The sequence below is a fragment of the Propithecus coquereli genome, unplaced genomic scaffold (assembly GCF_000956105.1).
Source record: "Propithecus coquereli isolate 6110/MARCELLA unplaced genomic scaffold, Pcoq_1.0 Scaffold248, whole genome shotgun sequence".
NCBI classification, from domain to species: domain Eukaryota; kingdom Metazoa; phylum Chordata; class Mammalia; order Primates; family Indriidae; genus Propithecus; species Propithecus coquereli.
In genome coordinates this window covers 1,824,237-1,846,155 of record NW_012148041.1, presented here as the reverse complement: position 1 = coordinate 1,846,155, position 21,919 = coordinate 1,824,237, and the positions used below count along the sequence as shown (strand labels likewise).

Here is a 21,919-nt window from a genome sequence, read left to right as displayed (position 1 = left end):
TACTAGTCCTAAGAAGTTTCATTGTTAATTCTTTTGAGTTTTTTAGACAGGAAAATATTTTCTAAAAATAATACTAATCTCTTATTTTCCAACTGTTAGAATTCTTATTTCAATATATTATTGCATTAGCTGGACCTCTCAGAATAATTTAGGCAATAGTGATGAGTCTTATCTTACTCCTGAATTTAACAAAAAGAGCTGCTTATGTTCTATTAAGGTTAGTAGTGATGGTTTAAGATTGACATTATTTACTGTGTTTTTAAAAAACATTTTTCTAGTTTACCAACATTCTTATCAGGACTTATATTGAGACTTGGTACTAAATATGTCAATTTTTTTTCTGGCATTTAAGATAAGGAAGACTAGGAAAGCAGCAAGTTCTATTTTGTATTTATTAAATTCAAGATCACCCATTAAACATGTAAGAGTGGAGATGTCTAGAATGGAAGTATGGCTGGGTGTGGTGGCTCACACCTGTTCTCCTAGCACTTTGGGAGGCCAAAGTGGGAGGATCGCTTGAGGCCAGGAGTTCAAGACCAACCTGGGCAACATAGCAAGACCTCATCTCTATAAAAAATTTAAAAATTAGCTGGGTGTCGTAGTGTATGCCTGTAGTCCCAGCTACTTGGGAGACTGAGTCAGGAGGATTGCTAGAGCCCAGGAGTTCAAGGCTGTAGTGAGCTATGATCACGACACTGCACTCCAGCCTAGGCAAGAGAGCGAAACCCCATCTCGGAAAAAAAAAAAAAAAGAAAGAAAGAATGGAAGTGAATATGTGAACCTGTAGATCAGGGGGAAGGTTATAACCAAAGAGTCATCAGCATGTAGACAGTAATGAAAATTATGGGTCTAAATAAAATTACCTACAGGTGAGGGGCAGTGGGTAGAGTGTAGATGGAGAAGAAAGGGGGCCCAGGATCAAGCCCTGGGCCATACCAACTTTTAGAAGTCTGGTAGAAGTAGAAGAGAGAGCAAAGAGACCAAGAAGAAGCAACCAGGAAGGAAGGAGGAAAAGCAGAATGTCACCTGGTGGATGAGAAGAAAATGTTTCAGGAAGGGCGAAAGTGGTGAATTTTGTGGAATGCTGCTGCAAGGCTGAGTTACCCACCGAGCCTTGTGAGCACCTGCTATGTGACAAGCTCAGTGGCCGCTACTGGGGACATCCAGAACTGCACTGCCCTACCTCAAGGAGCTTAGAGGCTAGTAAGGGGCAGGTTCGTAAATAAATAAGGCAATGCATTACAGATATTTTGATAGAAGTGTGAGTGAGGTATGGCTGGCACACAAAGGAAGCTGTGATCCTGGCTAGTCGTCTTTGATCTGGATCTGGAATGATGAATAAGTGTACGTGGATGAGATGGAGAAGGACAAGGCAGGCAAAGAGAGCAGCGCCAGCAAAGGTAAGCAGTAGTCAGGCAACGCTGGGTAACTTTATGGCTAAAACGAAGGGTGGGGACCACAGTTGGAGATAAAATTAAAGAACATGGCAAAAGGCCAGGTCACAAATGCCTTACATGTCCTGTCAAGGATTGCACTGGGGACTGGCAAGACAAGTAAGAGCAAGAAGACAAGATGTTTAAGAATGTTGAGACCATTGCTGGCTGGGCGCGGTGGCTCACGCCTGTACTCCTAGCACTCTGAGAGGCCGAGGCGGGAGGATGGCTCGAGGTCAGGAGTTCAAGACCAGCCTGAGGAGGAGCAAGACCCCATCTCTACTGAAAATAGAAAAATGAGCCAGGCGTGGTGGTGTGCACCTGTAGTCCCAGCTACTCAGGAGGCTGAGGCAGGAGGATCGCTTGAGCCCAAGAGTTAGAAGTTGTAGTGAGCTATGATGGCACCACGGCACTCTAGCCTGGGTGACAGAGTAAGACTCTGTCTCAAAAAAAAAAAAAAAAAAGACCATTGCTGTTTAAATGGTTGATCATGAAATCCAACCTACCTAGAAAAGCCAGAGAGACCTAAGTTAGGGACTGATTGAGTTTGAAAAATAGTAAGTAACTGAGAAACCAGAGGGTACAAAGAGGATGAAAAGCAGATTTAGGCAAGAAATATTTTCTACTTTGCCAGGAACCCATAGTTCTTATAACTTAAGTCCTGTTGTATTCTGAAATTCTTTGACTGCTGAAAAGTTAGAAATTTTAACCCATCTGATTGTGTGTATTTCAGGCTGACCACTCAAGACATAAAATGAGCAGGAGTCCTCCAGAAAGCCCAAAATATCCAAATCCAGGCTTTGCCAGGACCCGGGAGCCAGCAGAAGAGGAGTCGGAACTAGATTTGCAGCTGCAGCGCGTGATGGAGTCAGAACAACAGACTGAGCTGGATCTAGACCTTGACCTGGATCAGGAGCTGGAACCTGAGTCGGAGCCGGAGCCCGAAACTGAGCCTGAGGCCGAGCCCCTGACTGAGACCGAGACCGATCTGGAGCTGGAGCTGGGGCCCAAATCCAGGCCAAGGGCTCACGCTTTGTCTCGGCAGCACTACCAGCCTGCGTATCAGCCTGCGGCTCCCTCGCCCCCTTCTCAGCCTCAGCAGCCTCAGACGCGGTCAGGGGAGAGGAGACGGCACCAGATGGATCCATACTCATCTGAGGGCAACAGCAATGAGGATGCCTGGGAGACGAACTGGAAATAAGAGCTCAGATAACCTTGGCTAATCCTCCCGCCCAAAAGGGTGGCTCAGTCAAGAGACCTAGACTAGCCACAAACTGGCAGTACTTGCTTTGTGACTCCTCCTCCTGCTGGCCTTCTTCCTTGCTCGGCACTGGGATCATCCTCCCAGATCACGTGACTAGCTGCCAGCAATGATCTCTGAATTCCCTATCCAGGCTCCCCTCCTTTCACCTTCAGCAGGTATTCTAGTGATGGATTCCTTCTTCACATACCTTGTATCTATCTCTGGGGTTTCTGCCAGACCATCTCTAACTTACTCCTCTCGTCTCTGTTCCCCTTTCTTCAAAGAGATGAGACTCCAATAAAATACATGACTTTAGTTACATTCGGATCCTTCTTGCACCTCCTCCCTTCTCTCTATTCTGTATCCCTAAGGAAACGTCAAATGGGAGGGATTCCAGGAGGGAGTGGACACAGTGGAGAAGAGATGAGCGAGAACAAGGAAAACTGAGTAGCATTTGTATTTTATATGCAAGGTATCTTCACTGCACTGATGGGGAAATGGAGGAAATAGGCAGGTTAAGCCAGGCCAAAGGTAAGGAAATAGGCAGCCTGTGAGGCTTGTAGTACAAGGACCTGCTAAGCTGAAAGCACTTTTGCTGTTACTCCCAGAAGTCAAGATCTTATCCCGCCGTTGGTTTCATAAGGCCAATTAGCTTTGCCAACTTATGGGGATGGTAGCTTTCTGGAACCCTCTCTTGTCTTCAGAGCCACATCCACCACTGCTTCTTTCTTGCAGGCGTTTAAGATATAGGCAATCTGGAATCTGTATTCTTGGTGGACCAAACTTAGTTAAAATCTATGACAGCCACAAACTCCCTAGGAGTTGGAAAAGTCAATCACTACTAATTCTGTCCAAATCCATTCCAAAAATCCCCCTTCCCCATTAAAAAATGTCTAGTATTATTTTTTCTTTTTTTAATCCTAACTACTAGACTACCAGGGATAGTGTTAGTAATAAACTATGACCAGAAGAAAATAGAGACCCCTGAGCAAAAGTATATGAAATCCTGAATTTTATTTCCAACTCGATAAACCTGACTCCTCCTGCTTGGGTACTCAATTTCTCTTGTTTGTTAAATGAAAGAAATCTTTGTCAAAATATAGATGTCTCTTATCATGGAGATAGCATATATATGCACTCATTCTACAAGAATTTTTGTTAAGCATCTGCTACATGCATAGCACTGCAAACTGTGAGGTAGATAAAACAATATTATCCTAAATTTACACATACATGAACTGAGACTCAAGTTTTGTAACTAGGGCAAGGTCATATACAACATGACCTCATATTTACAAAAAGAAGTAGGGATCCTTCCGGATCACAAGCTTCGTTGTCTTCATGTTTACTGAACACATTTATGGAATTCCTACTATGTGCCAGGCACTGTCCCAGGTGCTGAAGATATAGGATGAGCAGAACAGATGACAAAAATAATTGTGAAAAGTGCCTTGCAGGGGCCGGGCGCGGTGGCTCACGCCTGTAATCCTAGCACTCTGGGAGGCCGAGGCGGGCAGATTGTTCTGAGCTCAGGAGTTCGAGACCAGCCTGAGCAAGAGCGAGACCCCGTCTCTACCAAAAAATGGAAAGAAATTAATTGGACAGCTAAAAATATAGGTAGAAAAAAAAATTAAAAAAAAAAAAAAGTGCCTTGCAGGTAAAATACAAGAAACTCTGAGAGCATACTTTGGGATGACTTGACCTAGTCTTGGGTGTCAAACAAGTTCTTCCTATGGCAATGACATATGACCTGGGATCTGAAGGGTGAGTAGGAGTTAGGCTTAAAGCAAGTTCCAATGACTGCTAGGAGGGCAGAGCCAAATGGGAAACCAAAAGTGGTGACCATGGGTAAAAACAAAACTTAAGCTAGGTGCAGTGGGTCACGCCTGTCATCCTAGCACTCTGGGAGGCCAAGGCAGGAGGATCGCTTGAGGTCAGGAGTTCAAGACCAGCTTGAGCAAGAGTGAGACACCATCTCTACTTAAATTAGAAAAAAATAGTTGGGCATGGTGGCGCATGTCTGTAGTCCCAGCTACTCGGGAGGCTGAGGCAGGAGTATTGCTTGAGTGCAGGAGTTTGAGGTTGCAGTGAGTTATGATGACACCACTGAACTCTAGCCAGGGCGACAGAGCAAGACTCTATCTCAAAAAAAAAAAAATATACACACACACACACACACACACACTCCATATATTTATATATATTCTGGTATAAACCCACAGCAACCAACCCCTCCTAAAATATAAACAAAAATGGTTAACCAATTATAAATAGTACAGCATTAAAGAAAGGATAAAGTGATGAACAATTTAAAGGCTAAGTCTTCTTTCAAAATGCAGATCACCTGAAATTCTAAGACATTTCAAACTTTACAAAATGATACAGTTTGAATTAGTTCGCTCACTTTTTACAGCATGGTCATCATGGTTTTATCTCCCTAATTAAAAACTGGAGAAAAATTCTAAAGACTTAAAAACAGGCAAAGACTGAATCTGAAAGTGTAAATGTCTTAGCACAAATTTTTCCCCATTACTAAAACAAACAAAAACAAAAAACAAAACAAAAACCCTCAAAGCAGCTTCCTTTAGGTATGATTTTTATGTGTGAAGATCTAAGTTGATTTCATAGAACTTTGGAACTGCAGAAAAGTAGGTTTGGAAGAGACTGGTCAAAAAATAAAGTGACCCAAGGTAGCTGTCTCTAAATATATTAGGTGTCACAAAGCTCAAAGACTCAACTATATTGGATCTCGATTCAACTCTCACTTATCAGCAGAAATAGAGAAAGTGATGGCATAATCCTGGGTTGTTAATAATCTTGGGGTCATAAAATCTCAATACTTGGAAGGACCATTTTGGGATCTTTTGGTTTATAGTTTTCTTCAAGTTGGTAAAATTTTTGGCCATTCTTCTTCAAATATTTATTCTCTCTCCCTTCTCCTTCAGGAACTCCACTTACATGTACAGTAGACCACTTGAAGTTGTCCCATAGCAAACTGATGCTCTAGTTATTTTTTCATTTTTCCCTTTTATTTTATTTACACTTTCTCTCTGTGTTACATTTTTTTTTTTGTAACCCAAACTTTAATCCTATGGATTTTCACAAAACATATTACAAATGACAGCATGGAAAAAAAATCTTGCACAGTAAGTCAAAGTTCAGCTCTACAATGTTCCCTTAAACTGGCAGGACATTGGTATTTCAATTATCTCAAATTTCCAAATAAAGAACGTTACAAACAGCTATGTATTCATATATAGCGATCACATAAGGGATTTAGGATCTAAAGCAAAGCTAAACTTTCTTGGAATTTATTAGACTCTACACCAATTAGGCAACCTCCGCTCAGGGTGAAAACCAGTTGGATTTTTCAGAAACCTCTAATTTAGTATAACGGTGCAGCTTTTATTTTTACCTGCTGGCTTGTTTCACAGCAGCTTCTGAAGACTGCTTGTTCAACCACAGCTGCATACTATATCCCAGATGTGGGAAAAAAATAAATCTTAGTTCAATTTTTGCCAATATTGTTTCAGTATTTTAAAAAAATCCACACTTCAGCTGGGCAGGATTTAGAGGTTTATTATTAGTTTATGCAAAACTAAAAAGCAAATTCAGTTTTGCTGGCAGAATTGGAATGAAGGACAACTCACATTTACTGAGTGCATGAGATGGTATAGATACTTGACAGGCATTCCCATATTTAATTGGCACTTCCTCCACTGCCTCTCCTTGAGGTAGGGACAATTATCCTTTCTATCCAGGAGAAGAATCTAAGACCAGAAGTTGCCCAAAGTCACAGCTATTCAGTGTCACTGTCAGAATTCAAACCCACGTCGGATCCCAAAGATTAGGCCTTTACTCCATGCTGCTTCTGTGATCTGGGAAAGGTGGCCTTTTGGTGCCTTTGGACCGAGAAATCCCCATCGGTGCCCTGGGCGCCTCTATCTCTTTGCCTCCTCTTCTTCCCCCCTGCCCCCAGCCGTGTACACACCCAGAGACTGGCAGTTTTTACATTGGTTCATAACATCCCACATATATTTATTGAGCACCTACTATGTATCTGACACCTTTCTAGGCCCTGGCGATACAGCAGTGAGCAAAAGTCAAACATCCCAGCCTTTACGGAGCTATTATTCCAAGCTGTGGTGGGGGCAGACAAAACTAGCAAGCAAGCAGACAAAGGAAAACGAAGGCCTCTCCCTCCCCAGCACATCTCAGGCGCATTGCCAAGGGGCACCAAAATCTCCAAGGGGTCTAAATAAGGGAACATAATGAAATATTGGTGTTTAAATGAGGAAAGTAACTTTAATGGCTGGGTAACATGTCTTTTTGCAAGTCAGATGGCTTCCGATTATTTGATTTCAACAAAATTAAACAAGGACCCCTGGAGTTGTCAGTTGATGGGTCATTAAAATGAATTTTGACTATTACCGTGTGATTTGGGGCACATTATTTGGAAGGAATTCCAAAAGAATGGAATAGTATTGCTATGGCAAAACCCTTTCCATTCCCATCTACTTATTTTATGTGAATGAGTTTTCTTAGCCAAAAAAATAGGAATGGAATGATTTAGGACACAAGAAAAATCACTTACTAAGATGCATTTAAAATTTCATTTGCATGATGCTATATGTTACTTTGATTAATCATGTAATAATAATACTTGTAATGATAGGTAAGGATTTTTTAAAGGATTGAGATCCCAGGAAATGATTTTATAAATTAGATTTCAATGTAAATGCATATTTGTGTGGCACAGAAGTATGATGGGATGATTGATAAAAGACTTTCAAGTGTAAATTGTATTACCTGAGGATAAACTTCTGTGAGGGTAAAATGGAATAGAAATACAAGTTCAAGGAGAAAAAGGAGCAATGTAAAATTCTTTACAGTTAAAAACAGTGCTTTTACTTAATATATGTACATAAATGGATGGTGCATAACAAATTGCTGTAATATTTAAATTCCATTGGATGGCATTCAAAAACGTAATATAACAGTTTTATTTTAAAATTTCAAATTCCTTTCCAATCTGTTTCCTTTTTTTTTTTTTTTTCATGAATATGAGAAAAGTCCTATGGGATGGCTTTATTTTTTTTTTTTTTTTTTGACAGAGTCTCACTATCACCTGGGCTAGAGTGCAACGGTGTCATCATAGCTCGCAGCAGCCTCAAACACCTGGGCTCAAGAGATCCTCCAGCTTCAGCCTCAAAAGTAGCTGGGACTACAGGTGCACACCACCACACCCAGCTAATTTTTCTGTTTTTTGTAGAAACAGGGTCTCAGTCTTGCTCAGGCTGGCCTCGAACTCCTAACCTCAAGGGATCCTCCCACCTTGGCTTCCCAGAGATCTAGGATTACAGGTGTAAGCCACCACGCCCGGCCCCTTTTATCTAATTTTCTTGCCTAATGGCCCCGGCTAGAACCTCCAATACAATACTGAATTGGAGTGGTGAGAGTGGACCTGCTTCTCTTGTTCCTGATCGTAGGGGAAGCATTCAGTCTTTCATCATTAAATACAATGTTAGCTGTGGGCGTTTCATAGATGCCCTTTAGTAGGTTGAGAAATCCCCTTCTAGTCCTAGTTTGTTGAGTGTTTTGCATAGGGGTAGTTTTAAACAATTATTTTACCTAGGCTGGGTGACAAAGCGAGACCCCATCTCAAAAAAAAAATTTTTTTTTAGTGGGTAAGGGAGCAAAATGTTTGAAAGCTCAAATTCCTTAGATGCCCTGTCCCTGGTATTTGGTACCCCCGGCACCAAACACACTGCGGGCACAAAGAAGGAGCCCAGTAAACATCTGTAGAACAAACTATCTCCCACCACTCCTCCCGTGCTTTTCGTACTCCAGCGATACTATGCGGTCTACAGTTTCCCTGACATACCATGCCGTGCTCTCTGCCTGCAGTTTCCCTTCCTCCCTTCTGTGTGCAGCTAATGCCTATTCACACTTTCCAACTCTGCCCACGTGTCACCTCAGCCAAGAGGTGCCTCTCTCTTCACCTCTCCTTAATTCCTGAGCTGAGTGGGCCTCTTTTTTGTGCTCCCATGGTACCTTGTGCATCTACCATTGTGCATTGTGTTTACTTATTTATATATTCATCCTCCCACTAAACTAGATAGGTAATATAATGTGTGGTTAAGAGTATGAATTCTGCAGCCCTACTGCCCAGATTCAAAACCCTGCCTCTTACTAGCCTGTGTGATCTTGATTGTACCTCAGTTTTCTCATCTGTCAGAGAAAATAATAACAGTACCTATCTCACAGAGTTTGAGGGTTGAGGGACAACAGTGTCTAGTAAACACTAATTATTATATAAAAGTTAGCTGAGTCCTACAGTTCTACCTTTTTCCTTCTCTGCTTCTCACAGCATTTAGTCCAATGCCTGGAGTGTAAATGTTTGTCATGAGGGTGAACATGGTGGGAAGTATTTGAAAGAAGGAAAAGAAAAAATGGATTCGACATTGCATAGCAGGTAGAAATCAGATCTCAAATGTGTAAGCCGTGTTGTCTATTTTCTATATACTTCCAAAGTCGACTTCGCTGTGACCGCGAGCCCGCCAAACTGGAGAATTAAATCCCAGTCATATAGAGTTCCTTTCTCTAGGTTCACATCAGAGTCTGGGGGGTTTACACACTGCTCAGAAAACAAGGAAAAGACTTTTGATAAGATCAAATAAGATGTTATTTTCATTGTCCAAGTGTGCATGACCACTTGGACATGCCAAGGATAGTGGAGCATCTTTGCCTGGCCTGGGAACTCCTAGGGGCACACCATCTCATGACGTTTACAATTTACTTCAAAATATTTTGGCATTCATTCTTCAAGTCAAGGCAAGGGAAGCTTATTCAAGGTAAGGATGTTTGAGCAAGTTCTTCTGGTACTTGTAGTACCTTAGATAGGATCCAGTGTGTTTCTGTTTTGACGACTCACACAGAGGCGATGTGCTTTAAAATTTTCTTACTTTCCGCTAATTTTGGATTCCAAAACTGCTTCTATCTTTCTTAAAAATTGTCATTTTAAAGAAATAAATTTACTTCTTAAAAAAATAATTGAAAGCCAGGTATGGCGACTCACACCAGTAACGCCAGCAACTTGGGAGGCTGAAGTGGGAGGATCATTTGAGCCCAGGAGTTCAAGAACAGCCTGGACAACACAGAGAGAACTTATGTCTAAGAAAAAATAATTAATTAAAAAAAAAATCAGCCGAGCGTGGTAGTGTATGCCTGTAATCCCAGCACTTTGGGAGGCCCAGGCAAGAGGATCGCTTGAGGCCAGGAGTTCAAGACCATCCTGGGCAACAAAGAGAGATCCCGGCTCTACAAAAAACAAATAAAAAAATTAGCCAGGTGTGGTGGTGCACGCCTATAGTGTCAGCTACATGGGAGGCTGAGCCAGGAGGATCACCTGAACCCAGGAGTTTGAAGTTGTAAGTGAGATATGATTGGCACTGCACTCCAGCCAGGATGACAGAGCAAGACTCTGATTCTAAAATTCTTTTTTTTAAATATTTGGGCATATGAAAACTTTTGGCAAAGACAGAATGACACTTGTAGGTGCCAGTTACTGAAAGTTATACTCAGCTGTACCATGTGTTGTAATCAGCAATTCCCCTGCCTAGAGTGGTTAGCGAATATTCTAGCCACAAAGGGGCTACAACGAAGTATTTTAGAGTAATTGACTACCACAAATGTTGCCAATGACAGCCCTTTTCTAACATCCATTACACAAATTAACAAGCAACACTTTTTACCAGTGAAAACCTGTTTCTGATAAAACCTGTGGCCTGAATTTGGCTTGGAACAAAACAACAAAGTATAAGGGAGTCTCATCTCTGGTTGCCTGATGCCTACTATGAGGGTGATGGAATCCTGGCTCTGGGATGTTGTTGCCTTGCCTTGAGTAAACCTTTCATGCATGCTATCGCTGTAGCACCCAAAGGTCAGAGAGTAGGGACCTCATAGAACTTACAGACCTCACAGAACAGACCATAGGAGCCATTTCATTCTTGCCTGCTAATGAATGTTGAACAAATGTATGTGTGTGGCAGATTTTAGACAAAATTTGTTTTCTTTATATCCTGGGAGTGAGCTTGTGGGGGAGGCAAATCCTCACCTTGTCAAGCTTCTCTGGCAGGCATCATTCCCAACCAAAAAGAACTAAGAGCTGGGCATGATGAGTTTAGGTCAGTTTGCAACACCTTGCTGCTTCCCCAGAGCACTTCCAGAGGGCAGAGCAAGGGCCCCTACTTGCCTCAAGAATCACCGATCTGCAACCTCCTTGTTCCTCCTAGCTACTTTCTCTCTTCCCACCCTACCAAGCCAAGGCTTTGTTCATTTACTTCCTCCACCTATTCCCCCCAACCTTTTGCCCAAGCACAATTTCCCTGTGAAACTTAAGCTTCTATGGAACGAAGCCAGAAAGGGGGTTACCTCCAAGCAGCTTTGGTTCTCAAGCTTCTCCAGGGATCAGGGAGCCCAGCAGGTGGACTTACCTGCTTGGAAAGCGCTAGCTGCTTTGGGTGTATCCACTGCCCAGACAGGCTGTGCTGGATATTCTCACTGCAGCCCTCCAGATCCACCCTCCCGCCCTTCTCCTCCCTGCTCTGTGTCCTGGGCGGCCTCTTTGTCATCTAACTTCCAGCTGGGTTTGTCAATGGGAGGCACTAATACACAAAGAGTGCGATGCGCACCATCTGGGGGATGGACACGCTTGAAGCTCAGACTTGGGTGGGGGGCGCAAGGGCAACATACCTAACCTAAACATCTGTACCCCCATAATACGCTGAAATAAAAAAAAAAATGGGAGGCACTAGCCTGAGAAGATGAGAGGAGGATGTTGGGACTTTATTTCCCTGCTCTCTCCAAGCAGGGCTCATCAAAGTGCACAGCTAGTCCGCAGGGCCTTCCTCACTGCTACAGCTCTGTCATGGGTTGAATCGTGTCCTCCGCCCCGTCCCCCGCCACCCAGAAAGAGATGCTGGAGTCCTAACCCCCAGTACCTCAGAACGTGTCCTTACTTGGAGACACGGTCTTAGCAGAGGTAATTAAGTTAAAATGAGTTATTAGGACAAGCTCTTGTCTACCTTATCCAGTGTGACCAGTGTCCTTATAAAAGGGGAATATTTGGACATAGAGAGACACACATACAGAGGAAAGGTGATGTGAAGAGACAGGGCGAAGATGGCCGTCTATAGGGCAAGGAGAGAGGCCTGAAACAGATTCTTCCCCACAGCCCTAAGAAGGAACCAACCCTGCCAACATCTTGATTTCAGACTTCTAGCTGGTGACACCATAAATTTCTGTTGTTCAAGCCCCCCAGTTCGTGATATTAATACTTTATCACGGCAGCCCTGCCACGCTAGTACAAGCTCTCACTGGGTTCTGGTAACGCCTCCCTCCCCTTGTCCCTTCAGGCCTATGGGTGGTAAAACTCCAGGCCCTGGGTGCCGCCCCATCCCATGTTGGTTTCCTTTACCTCTATCCACACCTCCATCGTTCATGAATTCTTTTCAATTATCCTTTTGAATGCGCCATGTTTTCCTGATACTCACACCTCACATATATTTTCCTGATACACTTCACAAAACCATGTTCCAAAAAGGCAAGAGAAAGTTCTGTTGGGGTTTCCCAACTATGCAGACAGCTACTGGAAATCTTTTTTTTTTTTTTTTCAATCAGTGGAATTTAAGATCCACGGAAATCTTAAATCATTCAAAATAAAGCATCTGATATATTTTCACTTTCTCCTGTTGTCCATTTCATCTCACAGGACGTAGAGGAAGCCATAAAGGGATGTGCTTCTTTGGATTTAATTCAGATCAAAACTTTGGACAGAGCATAACAGTTTGTGATGATCAAGGCAGAGAATGTAGAGTGTAAGGAAGCATGTGAACTCAATTGCAGACATTCAGATTTCAAGCATGTCAAGGAAGCATTAGGGAAGATCCCAGGGAAGTTTAAAAAGTAAGTTTCGGTTGTTTGTTTGTTTTTGGAGACGGGGTCTTGCTCTTGCTCTGGCTGGTCTCCAACTCCTGAGCTCAAGTGATCCTCCCACCGTGGCCTCCCACAGTGCTAGGATTACAGGTGTGAGCCACTGCACCGGCCTAAGTAAGTTGTTTTTCAGCATTGTTTGGTTTTAAAAAGACAAAGTAAGTTACCTCAAGAGGAATGAGATCTTTTCAGAAATTAAATTCTGGCACTGAATAAATGAGCATGAGCAGCCATAAATACAATATCTCAGGCTTTCTGAATAATTCCACTTTTAGATGGACTTGTGGGGCTGGATGTGGTGGCTCACGCTTCTAATGCCAGCACTTTGAGAGGCTGAGGCAGGAGGATGACTTGATGCCGGGAGTTCAAGACCAGCCTGGGCAACATAGTGAGATCTGATCTCTACAAAAAATATAAGAAAAGTATGCCAGGCATGGTGGTGCACACCTGTAGTCCCAGCTACTTGGGAAGCTGAGGTGGGAGGATTGCTTGAGCCTAGGAGTTCAAGGCTGCAGTGTGCTATATGATCTTGCCACTGTACTCTAGCCTGACTAACAGGGTGAGACCTTGTCTTTAAAAAAAAAAAAAAAAAGACTTTTAGAAAACAGCTGGGGGAGGAGTGAGTATGTAAGAATGAATACCAAAGAATAGCTACTACTTTTAAGAATAATTTCTGGAAGCGTATAGTCCAGAATAGGCCAAGCTTTGTGAATTTGGGGGGAAAAACAAACTTACTTATATGAACAATAGTAGAGATCTTAGAAAAAGTATGGAAAACCTAAGTATGATGGGAGAATGGATAAAAACAGATGAAAAACAGGAGAAATGGTCAATTCTAGGAACTCAGTCCAGTGAGCTTAACATTGATTCTGGGAAAATTCTCAAATAAGTTATTCAACAGATGGTTAGTAAGCTCTTAGAGAAGCAATAGTCACTCAGAGTCAAAAGAGGTATGACCGCATCATGCCATGCTGAACATATTTCCTTTTTGACGGATCTGCAGTAATCCATTTGGATTTAGCTCTCATATTGTCTGTTTTCTCTTTCTCATCCTGACGTTTCTCATAAATTACAGGTCATTTCTTCTTTTATTAGGCAAATATTTGAACACCTGCTAAGTCCCAGACACTGTAGGCACTGAGAATCCACCAAGGAAAACCTAGCCAGGGTCCCTACCCTCATAGGGTTTACTTTCTGGAGGGCAGTACTTCCCCAATTCTGGGATTCTTCCTAGCCACCAGCTCTCTCCTGTCTTTTCTAAACCACATGTGGTTTTTCTGAGCTAGTACAATCCTCAGGCTCAAAGGCTTCACTGTCTGTCCCACTCTCCTTTTGTTTTCTAGCTTAGAGCAGGAAAGAGACTGGGCTGCAGTCTTCCTTGGCCAACAGGTGCTGTCCTCTTTAGCAACATGCTCAGAAGCATGCTATCATTCAGGTTCCATGCAACAGATATTAATTATCTAAATTTCAAATATGGCAAACCTACCTTTCCAGCCTCACCTTCCATTTCGTCCCTTCAATCCTTACCAGCTCCAATCCCAGCCCCCACCCACAAGTCTCCATGAATATGCCTTTTTGCTCAATTGATTTTCTCATTCAGGAATGCCTGACATCTCCCTTCTCCACCTATGGAAATCCTACACATTTCCCAAGACCCAGCTCAAAAGCTGCCTCCTCCCTGGCTGAACATAATTACTTACTTTGCTCAATAAGTCTTGCCTGTGTTCACTTTGTCAGCACATACACCAAAATTGGAACGATATAGAGATTAGCTATGGCCCCTGCGCAAGGATGACACACAAATTCGTGAAGCGTTCCATTTAAAAAAAAAAAAGTCCTGCCCAAGCCCCCACGGTGCTGCACTATTGCATTCTCATATTCCCTTTCCAGTCAACTGAGTATTTGTCTGTCTTCCCCAGTGAAGTCCCACTTTTAGAGCAAGGGTCTTCAGAGCTTCTGCCCTGTCCAGCTGCAAGTGCTTTGCAACAGGGGTTAGCAAACTAGGGTCTGAGCTAAGAATGGTTGAAAAAAAGATCAAAAGAAAAATATTTCATGACACATGAAAATTATATGAAATTTAAATTTCAAGCCGGCACAGTAGCTCATGCCTGTAATCCCAGCGCTTTGGAAAGCTGAGGTGAGAGGATGCTTGAGGCCGGAAGTTCTGGGTTACAGTGAGGTATTAATACACCACTAAATTCCATGCACGGAAGCCTGGGTGACTGAGCAAGACCCTATCTCTATAAAAAAAAAAAAAATTAAATTTCAGTGCCCATAAATAAATCTTTAAAGGAACACAGATAGCCCATAGTTTCTGTGACTGCTTTTGAGCTTCGATGTCAGAGTAATTGAGAAAGAGATCTTATGGTCTACAAAACCTAAATATTTACTACACAGCCCTTTACATAAAAACTTTGCTGACTCTGCTACACAACAAGGGCTTGATGACTGAATCACTGGGTCGGTACACCAAGATGCTGAGTATATATCCCCTCCAAGTTTTAGTTTATTTGTGTAATGAGGTAATAACTATCTTGCCTTTAAGTTGTCCTGAACATCAAATGAGATAACGCACTTACAAAAGTATCAAAATACCCCACAGAGACAACTTTATCATGTATTGAAAATATAAAGTGGCAAAATGAGAAAACACTAACCGTTTTTTCCTCCCTTTCCTTTCTTTCCTTTACAGCTTTCATTTAAACTTGAAATTTTAAGAGAAAATTCAATTTTGAAGTTTTTACTTTTAAAGTGCTGATCGGGCTTCAGGTTCCTTTCTTCCAGTTTTTTTGTGTTGCTCTCACTTCCTTTTCTTTTTCAGATGTAATCCTCCCCCAGCTTTTCTTTAAATAGGATCCCAATTGGTCCTCACAATAGCTCAGGGAAAGAAACGAGACATGCCAGGTTAATCCATTTTATAGACCAGGAAACTGAGGCAGATCCCAGCTGATTCCGGAGCTCTGACTCAGCACGCAGGAAGCCCTAGACACCGCGCTCTGCGCCTTTCCTGAGGGACTACCGTCCAGCAACTGGAACAAAACTAACCCCGCCAGCCTTCCAAACTTGCATCTTAAAACCCCTTTGGCCGCTCTCTCCGCTGCCCTCCGGTTCCTCCCGCTCCCGACTCGGGAGCAGGTGGTAGACTCCGCGCTCAGCGCGCAGGCGCGCGGCGTCGTGGGGCGGGGGCGGGGCGGGAACTGGGGGCGGGGTGAGCGCGGGCTCGGTTTTGGGCCGCGGCGGGAGCCGGAGTCGCAGCCACTCGAGTGCGCAGGCGCCTGGCGGTTACCGGTCTCACCATGGAGCGGAAAGGTGAGCAGTGGAGCGGCCTCCGCCACGAGGGGCAACGGCCGCCGGGGCGAGGCCGGGTCAGCGCCGGGAGCTTTGCCCAACCGCCGCCGTCCGGTCCCCGGGCGTGCGGCGCCCCTCCAGTGAGGTGGCGCCGCCCCTCACCCCGCGCCTCTGGGCTGCCGGTCCGCGCCCCTCAGCCCCCCGTCCCCCGGCGCCGGCGGTCACCGCCCCTTGTTCCCCGCCGGGCCGGCTCGCGCCTCGGGGCCACTCCAGGGCCCGGCCTTCGGCGGGCGAAGCAGACTCCCGCCCGTCCGCCCCCTGACCCGGCCCGAGCCCCCTCCGGCGCCTCCCGCCTGGGCGCTGCTCGTAGCCCCATGGGCCGCCAGCCCCCCAGCCGGCCGCCTCGCCGGACCCACGGCGCTCGCCCCGCGGCTGCCCCTCGGGCAGGCCCCACAGCCGGGCCTGGCGCCCCTGCTGGGTCTCCACCCTCACCTTGCTCGCCTCCTTTCCTCCACATTCGCCCTTCATCCATCCCTCTCTCCTGCAGTGCTTGCGCTCCAGGCCCGAAAGAAAAGGACCAAGGCCAAGAAGGACAAAGCCCAAAGGAAGTGAGTCTTGTACCCCAACATCCCATTCTTTGGATTTCCTCCGGCACCTTCCCTGCTCTGGTTTCTTGTCTTGAACGTGCACCGGGTTTGGGCAGCCTGCGGCCCCAGCCACATGGCCTCTGGGCGGCCTGGAGGGTCGCTCTCCAGCAACCATGTGGAAGAGAGCTCTGTTGCTGAACGCCAGGCCTGGGTCTTAGCCCCAGGCCTGCTGGAAAGGGCCGCTGGAGGAGGACCAGAGCCCGCCCGGTGCTTTCCTCCCCAGCTCTGCAGAGGAGGCACGAGCGGCCCTTGGTTGGGGCCCCCACCGGAGCTGGTAGATCATTATCAGTCTGTCTGTGAACTCTGGTCTCTTTTCGTTACCTGCCTCCCAGTGTCTTAACTTGCCTCCTACGCCTGCACGGTAGGCCTTCAGGAAATTCTTGAATGAATTTTTCCGTGTTTACTTTTGGTTCTACCAACTACACGCTCCTTTCACAGAGGAGGGCATAGAGCTTTCCCCTGGGCTGGTCAACTTCCTCCTGAGCCTGCAAGGCGCATTGCCTTCCTTACAGTGTGGGGGCTGACCACCGTGTATACAGACGGCATCTGTTAACTGCGCTCTTCTGCCTAAACCTCAAGCCTTCACGCTAAATGCAGATAACCTTCTGGAGTGGGCATCACAGTAGTGACGGGAGAGTTCTTTAGCTAACGTTGGTGATTCTGGTTTGGTGTATTAAGTGCCGCGGTCCAGTTTTATCAGCGGGATGCATAACTGGTGTAGCGCTAATGTGGGGAGCACAAAAGTTGGTCACAGCCTAGTAGAAATGCAGGTAGCTGGTTTCAGCAAGTGAGGCGTAGACTTAAGAATTTTGATCTTGATGTTTAATTGCAAAGGCTCTTGGAAATCAGCTCTTAGACAATTTGTATTCAGAAAAAAATTCTACATCTAGTTCTTAATTTTAGATGTGTTATTTTCTTTATACTTTTCCATTTATTTGATGTTTTGTGGTGTTGTGTATAGTCTGATTTTCTCTGAGCTGATAAAACACATTTCAAAGGTTTTCCTAGGTACCCTACTGAATGACAATTCCAGATTGAGGTGTGTATGTGTTCGTTTTGGAGGCTGCCTAATGTTTGGGGAGAGCACATAATGACTTCTTTCAAATAGAACTAAAGTGGTAGGTGACTTCACCTCTTGCTCCATTTTCTATTATGTCTTATGAAATTTTTTTATTTTGTAAGTGCTTGGTGACCCAGGCATGTAAGTGTGAGTTTATGTGTTTGTGTGCGTGTATTTACCTCTTGATTATCCCTACATGGATTAGTCAGAAGCAGTTTTTAACCCTAGATTGTTTAATGGAAACAGCAGGGAGCTAACTGGGTTCTGGTGTACAGTAGGAATTTAAATGTTACTTTTTTCTGTGCCTTAGTTTTGTTATTCCTTATAGAACTGATATGAATGTGTTATAAAACATTCTCTACTGATATGAGGAAGTGATGATTTTATTCACTATATCTTTTAGAAGTCTTGGTCTCTCAGACTGTCTTGGACTCTCGTAGCACTTAAAAATTAATCTTGAGATTAGCCCGAATCAAGCTATAATTTGGGAGGTAACTGTATATAGATGATTATATACTTTATTTTTAACACCAGATGTTCATTATTTTGGATTATCTCTTTAGATCATATACTTTATTTCTAAAGCCAGATATACATACTTCGAATTATCTGTTACTCCTCCATTTACTACTATGGGTAACCTAGCGTTATTTGTGTTCTTAATTATTTGCAAATATGAATTACAGATAATCTAGCAGTTATTTTATTGAATATTTCATTTTATGCAACTTTACCTCCTGAAAATATATGAACTGTCCTGTTTACTTGCAATTTCAGAAGTGCTTTATTTTTGTTTTTGTTGTCAATCAATAGTTTTTCTTTATAATTTTACGTACCTTTCTTTTTGTTTCTCCAGCCTCCTTTTAAGTAGATGAAATGTCTAATTAATTAATTGGGTTAGAGTTCTGTGTCAGAAGTTCAAGCCCCACCTGACTCAGGTAACTTGATTCTGTTCCATTGAGTACACTTCTGATGACTTCTGGTTATTCTGCGGAGGCAAACTGCTAGGTACCAGATTGGTCAGGAAGAAGGTCTGAGAACAGAGGAGGAGGCCATGGAGTTTGATCTTTCTAGACAGATGTGGTTTTGAATTCTGATTCTGCTACTTTTTAGCAATCTGACCTTAGACAAGTTAGTTAAGGAAACAGTTTTTGATACTGTGACTGGCAGCTCAGTCATAATGAAAACTGATCAGGACCTAAAGGTACAAAAACCAAACATTTAAATGAAAAATTTTCAAAAGTTTTGGAAGTGTAACAGTGAATGGCATCCCTAATAATTTAGTCATAGTATGGTACAGGCAGAAGGGATTTTCAGTCCTCTGATTTTGTAGATCTTAAAACTAGAACTCACATACATGAAATAATGTGCCCAGAGTCATGGAGCTGATTGCAGTGAAGCCAAAATGGAATCCAGAATTTCTGCCTTCCAGCTCAGTGTTCTTTAGAGTAGGCTTCTTTTAGGTTCTTTCAGTGTGCTGAAAGATTTGAGTTGGGATTTTTATTTGCCTTACTTGAACAATTCCTTTTTCATTTCACTTTTTCAGACACTGTCCTTTTATTTAGTAACATTAACTGGTTTGTGACAATCTCCATTTTACTTTACAGATAAGGAAATTGAGGTTCATCAGATTACTCCCCTAGAAAATTAAAAAGCTAGGTGAGGTCTAACATACTCCAAATCCCTGGTTACTGATTGTGCTCTCTCCAAGGAACAGTTCCTTTTGGTGTGTCTGAGGACAAATAAGGTAGAGGCTGGGTGAAAAGAGGCTTCTGAATGGGGGACCTCAGCATGCCCAGGGGTTGGGGTACCCTTTCATGACCCCGTCTTATGTCTCTGAAGGAGCACAATGCTCTGTCTCCCTGTGAGCATTTGGTTTTCAGTATTTATGCCAACAGCTGTGAGCCTTTATCTGTTTGTCGTAAGCTTTTATAATTTAGCAGTTTGTGTCTACTTTTGAAATTGTTTCTATGGAACACAATTCCAGAAGGGATTTCATACCTAGTAATTTATTACTTAGCCCAGGAAGTTGCTTTGCCCACTTTCTTTGCTCATCCATAAGAAGCAACTCCTTATTCATTAATGCTTGATCATGAGATTGCAGTGATTCAGTCACATCTTTAGGCTCTAAATCTAGTTCTTGCTATTTCTACCACATCTGCATTACTTTATCCACTGAAGTCTTGACCCCTCGAAGTCATCCATCAGGGTTGGAATTGACTTCTTCCAAACTCCTGTTAATGTTGATATTTTGACCTTCTCCCATGAATCACAAATGTTCTTAATGGCATTTAGAATGGTGAATCCTTTCCAGAGGCTGTTTTACTTACTTTGCCCAGACCAGGGTGGGAGACCTGTGGCCTTCTAGATCCTTAAGTGCCACCTTTTAATAAAAGGATTTGTTCTGCAAAATTTTGGATTCAGTCAAAAGACACACTTAAGGATCTAGAAGGCCACACGTGACCTCAAGGCCGCAGGTTCCCCACCCTTGGCCCAGACCCTTCAGAGGTGTCACCCTCTATGGCAGCTGTAGCCTTACAAAATGTATTTCTTAAATAATAAGTCTTGAAAGTCAAAATTACTCCTTAATCCATGGGCTACAAAATAGACATTGTGTTAGCATTGATCTCCTTGTACATCTCCATCAGAGCTCTTGAATGATGAGATACGTTGTCAGTGAGCACTAATATTTTGAAAGGAATCTTTTTTTTCTGAACAGTAGGTCTCAACAGTGGGCTTAAATTATTCAGTAAACCATGCTGTAAGTAGATGTGCTGTCATCCAGGCTTTGTTGTTCCATTTATAGAGTACAGGCAGAGTAGACTTAGCATAATTCTTAAAGGGCCCTAGAATTTTTCGGGATGGTAAATGAGCACTGACTTCAACTTAAAGTCACCAGCTGCATTTGCCGCTAACAAGAGAGTTCAGCCTGTCTTTTGAAGTTTTGAAAGCAGGCATTGACTTCTCCTCTCTAGCTAGGAAAGTCCTAGATAGAATCTTCTTTCAGTAGAAGGCTGTTTTCATCTACATGGAAAATCAGTGTAGTATAGCCACCTTCATCAATGATCTTAGCTAGATCTTCTGGAAAACTTGCTGCAGCTTCTACGTCAGTACTTGCTGCTTCACCTTATACTTTTATGTTGTGAAGTTATGCTATTGAGATGGCGTCTTTCCTTAAAACTCATGAACCAACCTCTGCTAACTTCAGATTTTTCTTCTGCAGCTTCGTCACCTCTCTGAGCCTCCCTAGAATTGAAGAGAGTTAAGGCTTTGCTCTGGATTAGACTTTGGCTTAAGGGAATGTTGTGGCTATTTTGATTCCCCCCCCCCCCCATTTAGACCACTAAAACTTTCTCCATCTCAGTAATAAGATTGTTTGGCTTCCTTGTTTTCTTTTAATTTAAATTATTTTTTGTTATTATGGGTACATAATGGTTAATATAGGGTGCATGTGATGTTTTGATACAGGCATACAATGTATATTAATCAAATCAGGGTATCTATAACCTAAAGCATTTGTCATTTCTTTGTGTTAGGAACATTCCAAAATTCACTGTTTTAGTTGTTTTAAAATATTCCATAACTTACTGTTGATTATAGTCACTTTGTTGTTCATTCTATCTATCTAACTATATTTTTGCTCCCGTTAACCATTCCCACTTTATCCTCCCCTCCCTGCTACCTTTCCCAGCCTCTGATAACCATCATTCTGTTCTCTTGTCTTGTATTTCGCTTTTTTATTTTTGTGTTCACTGGAGTAGCATTTTTATTTTTATTTATTTATTTTTTTGAGATAGGGTCTTGTTCTGTCACCCTGGGTAGAGTACAGTGGCATCATCATCACTCCCTGCAACCTCAAACTCCTGGGCTCAAGTGATCCTCCTGCCTCAGCCTTTTGAGTAGCTGGGACTCCAGACATACATCACCACACCCAGCTAATTTTTTCTATTTTTGGTAGAGACGGGGGTCTTGCACTTACTCAGGCTGGTCTCGAACTCCTGAGCTCAAGTGATCCTCTTGCCCAGGCCTCCCAGAGTGCTAGGGTTACAGGCGCGAGTGGCCTGGCTTGGCTAATTGGAGTAGCACTTTTAATTTCCTTCAGGAACTTTTCCTTTGTATTCACAAGTTGTATATTTGGGGCTGGGTGTGGTGCGAGACCCGGTCTCTACTAAAAATGGAAAAATTAGCCTGGTAATGTGTTGATGCCACATCCAGGGTGCAGTGAGAGTGAGACTGTCTCCAAAAAAAAAAAAAA

The 21,919-nt window shown here is 43.4% G+C and overlaps 2 protein-coding genes across 2 annotated transcripts in view; both read left to right on the top strand.

Moving 5' to 3' along the window:
- The window catches only part of SLC26A8 (solute carrier family 26 (anion exchanger), member 8), a 65,665-nt gene extending 63,031 nt beyond the window's left edge, over positions 1-2,634 (top strand). Inside the window, exon 19 of the mRNA XM_012646574.1 lies at positions 2,167-2,634. Within this exon, the coding sequence (XP_012502028.1) occupies positions 2,167-2,634 (468 nt within the window). The remainder of the gene's footprint in view (positions 1-2,166) is intronic.
- A 13,331-nt stretch (positions 2,635-15,965) lies between these two features.
- Positions 15,966-21,919, top strand: part of SRPK1 (SRSF protein kinase 1) — a 97,879-nt gene continuing 91,925 nt past the window's right edge. The window contains 3 exon segments of the mRNA XM_012646634.1: positions 15,966-16,026; positions 16,029-16,151; positions 16,154-16,565. Of these exon segments, the coding sequence (XP_012502088.1) occupies positions 15,966-16,026; positions 16,029-16,151; positions 16,154-16,565 (596 nt within the window).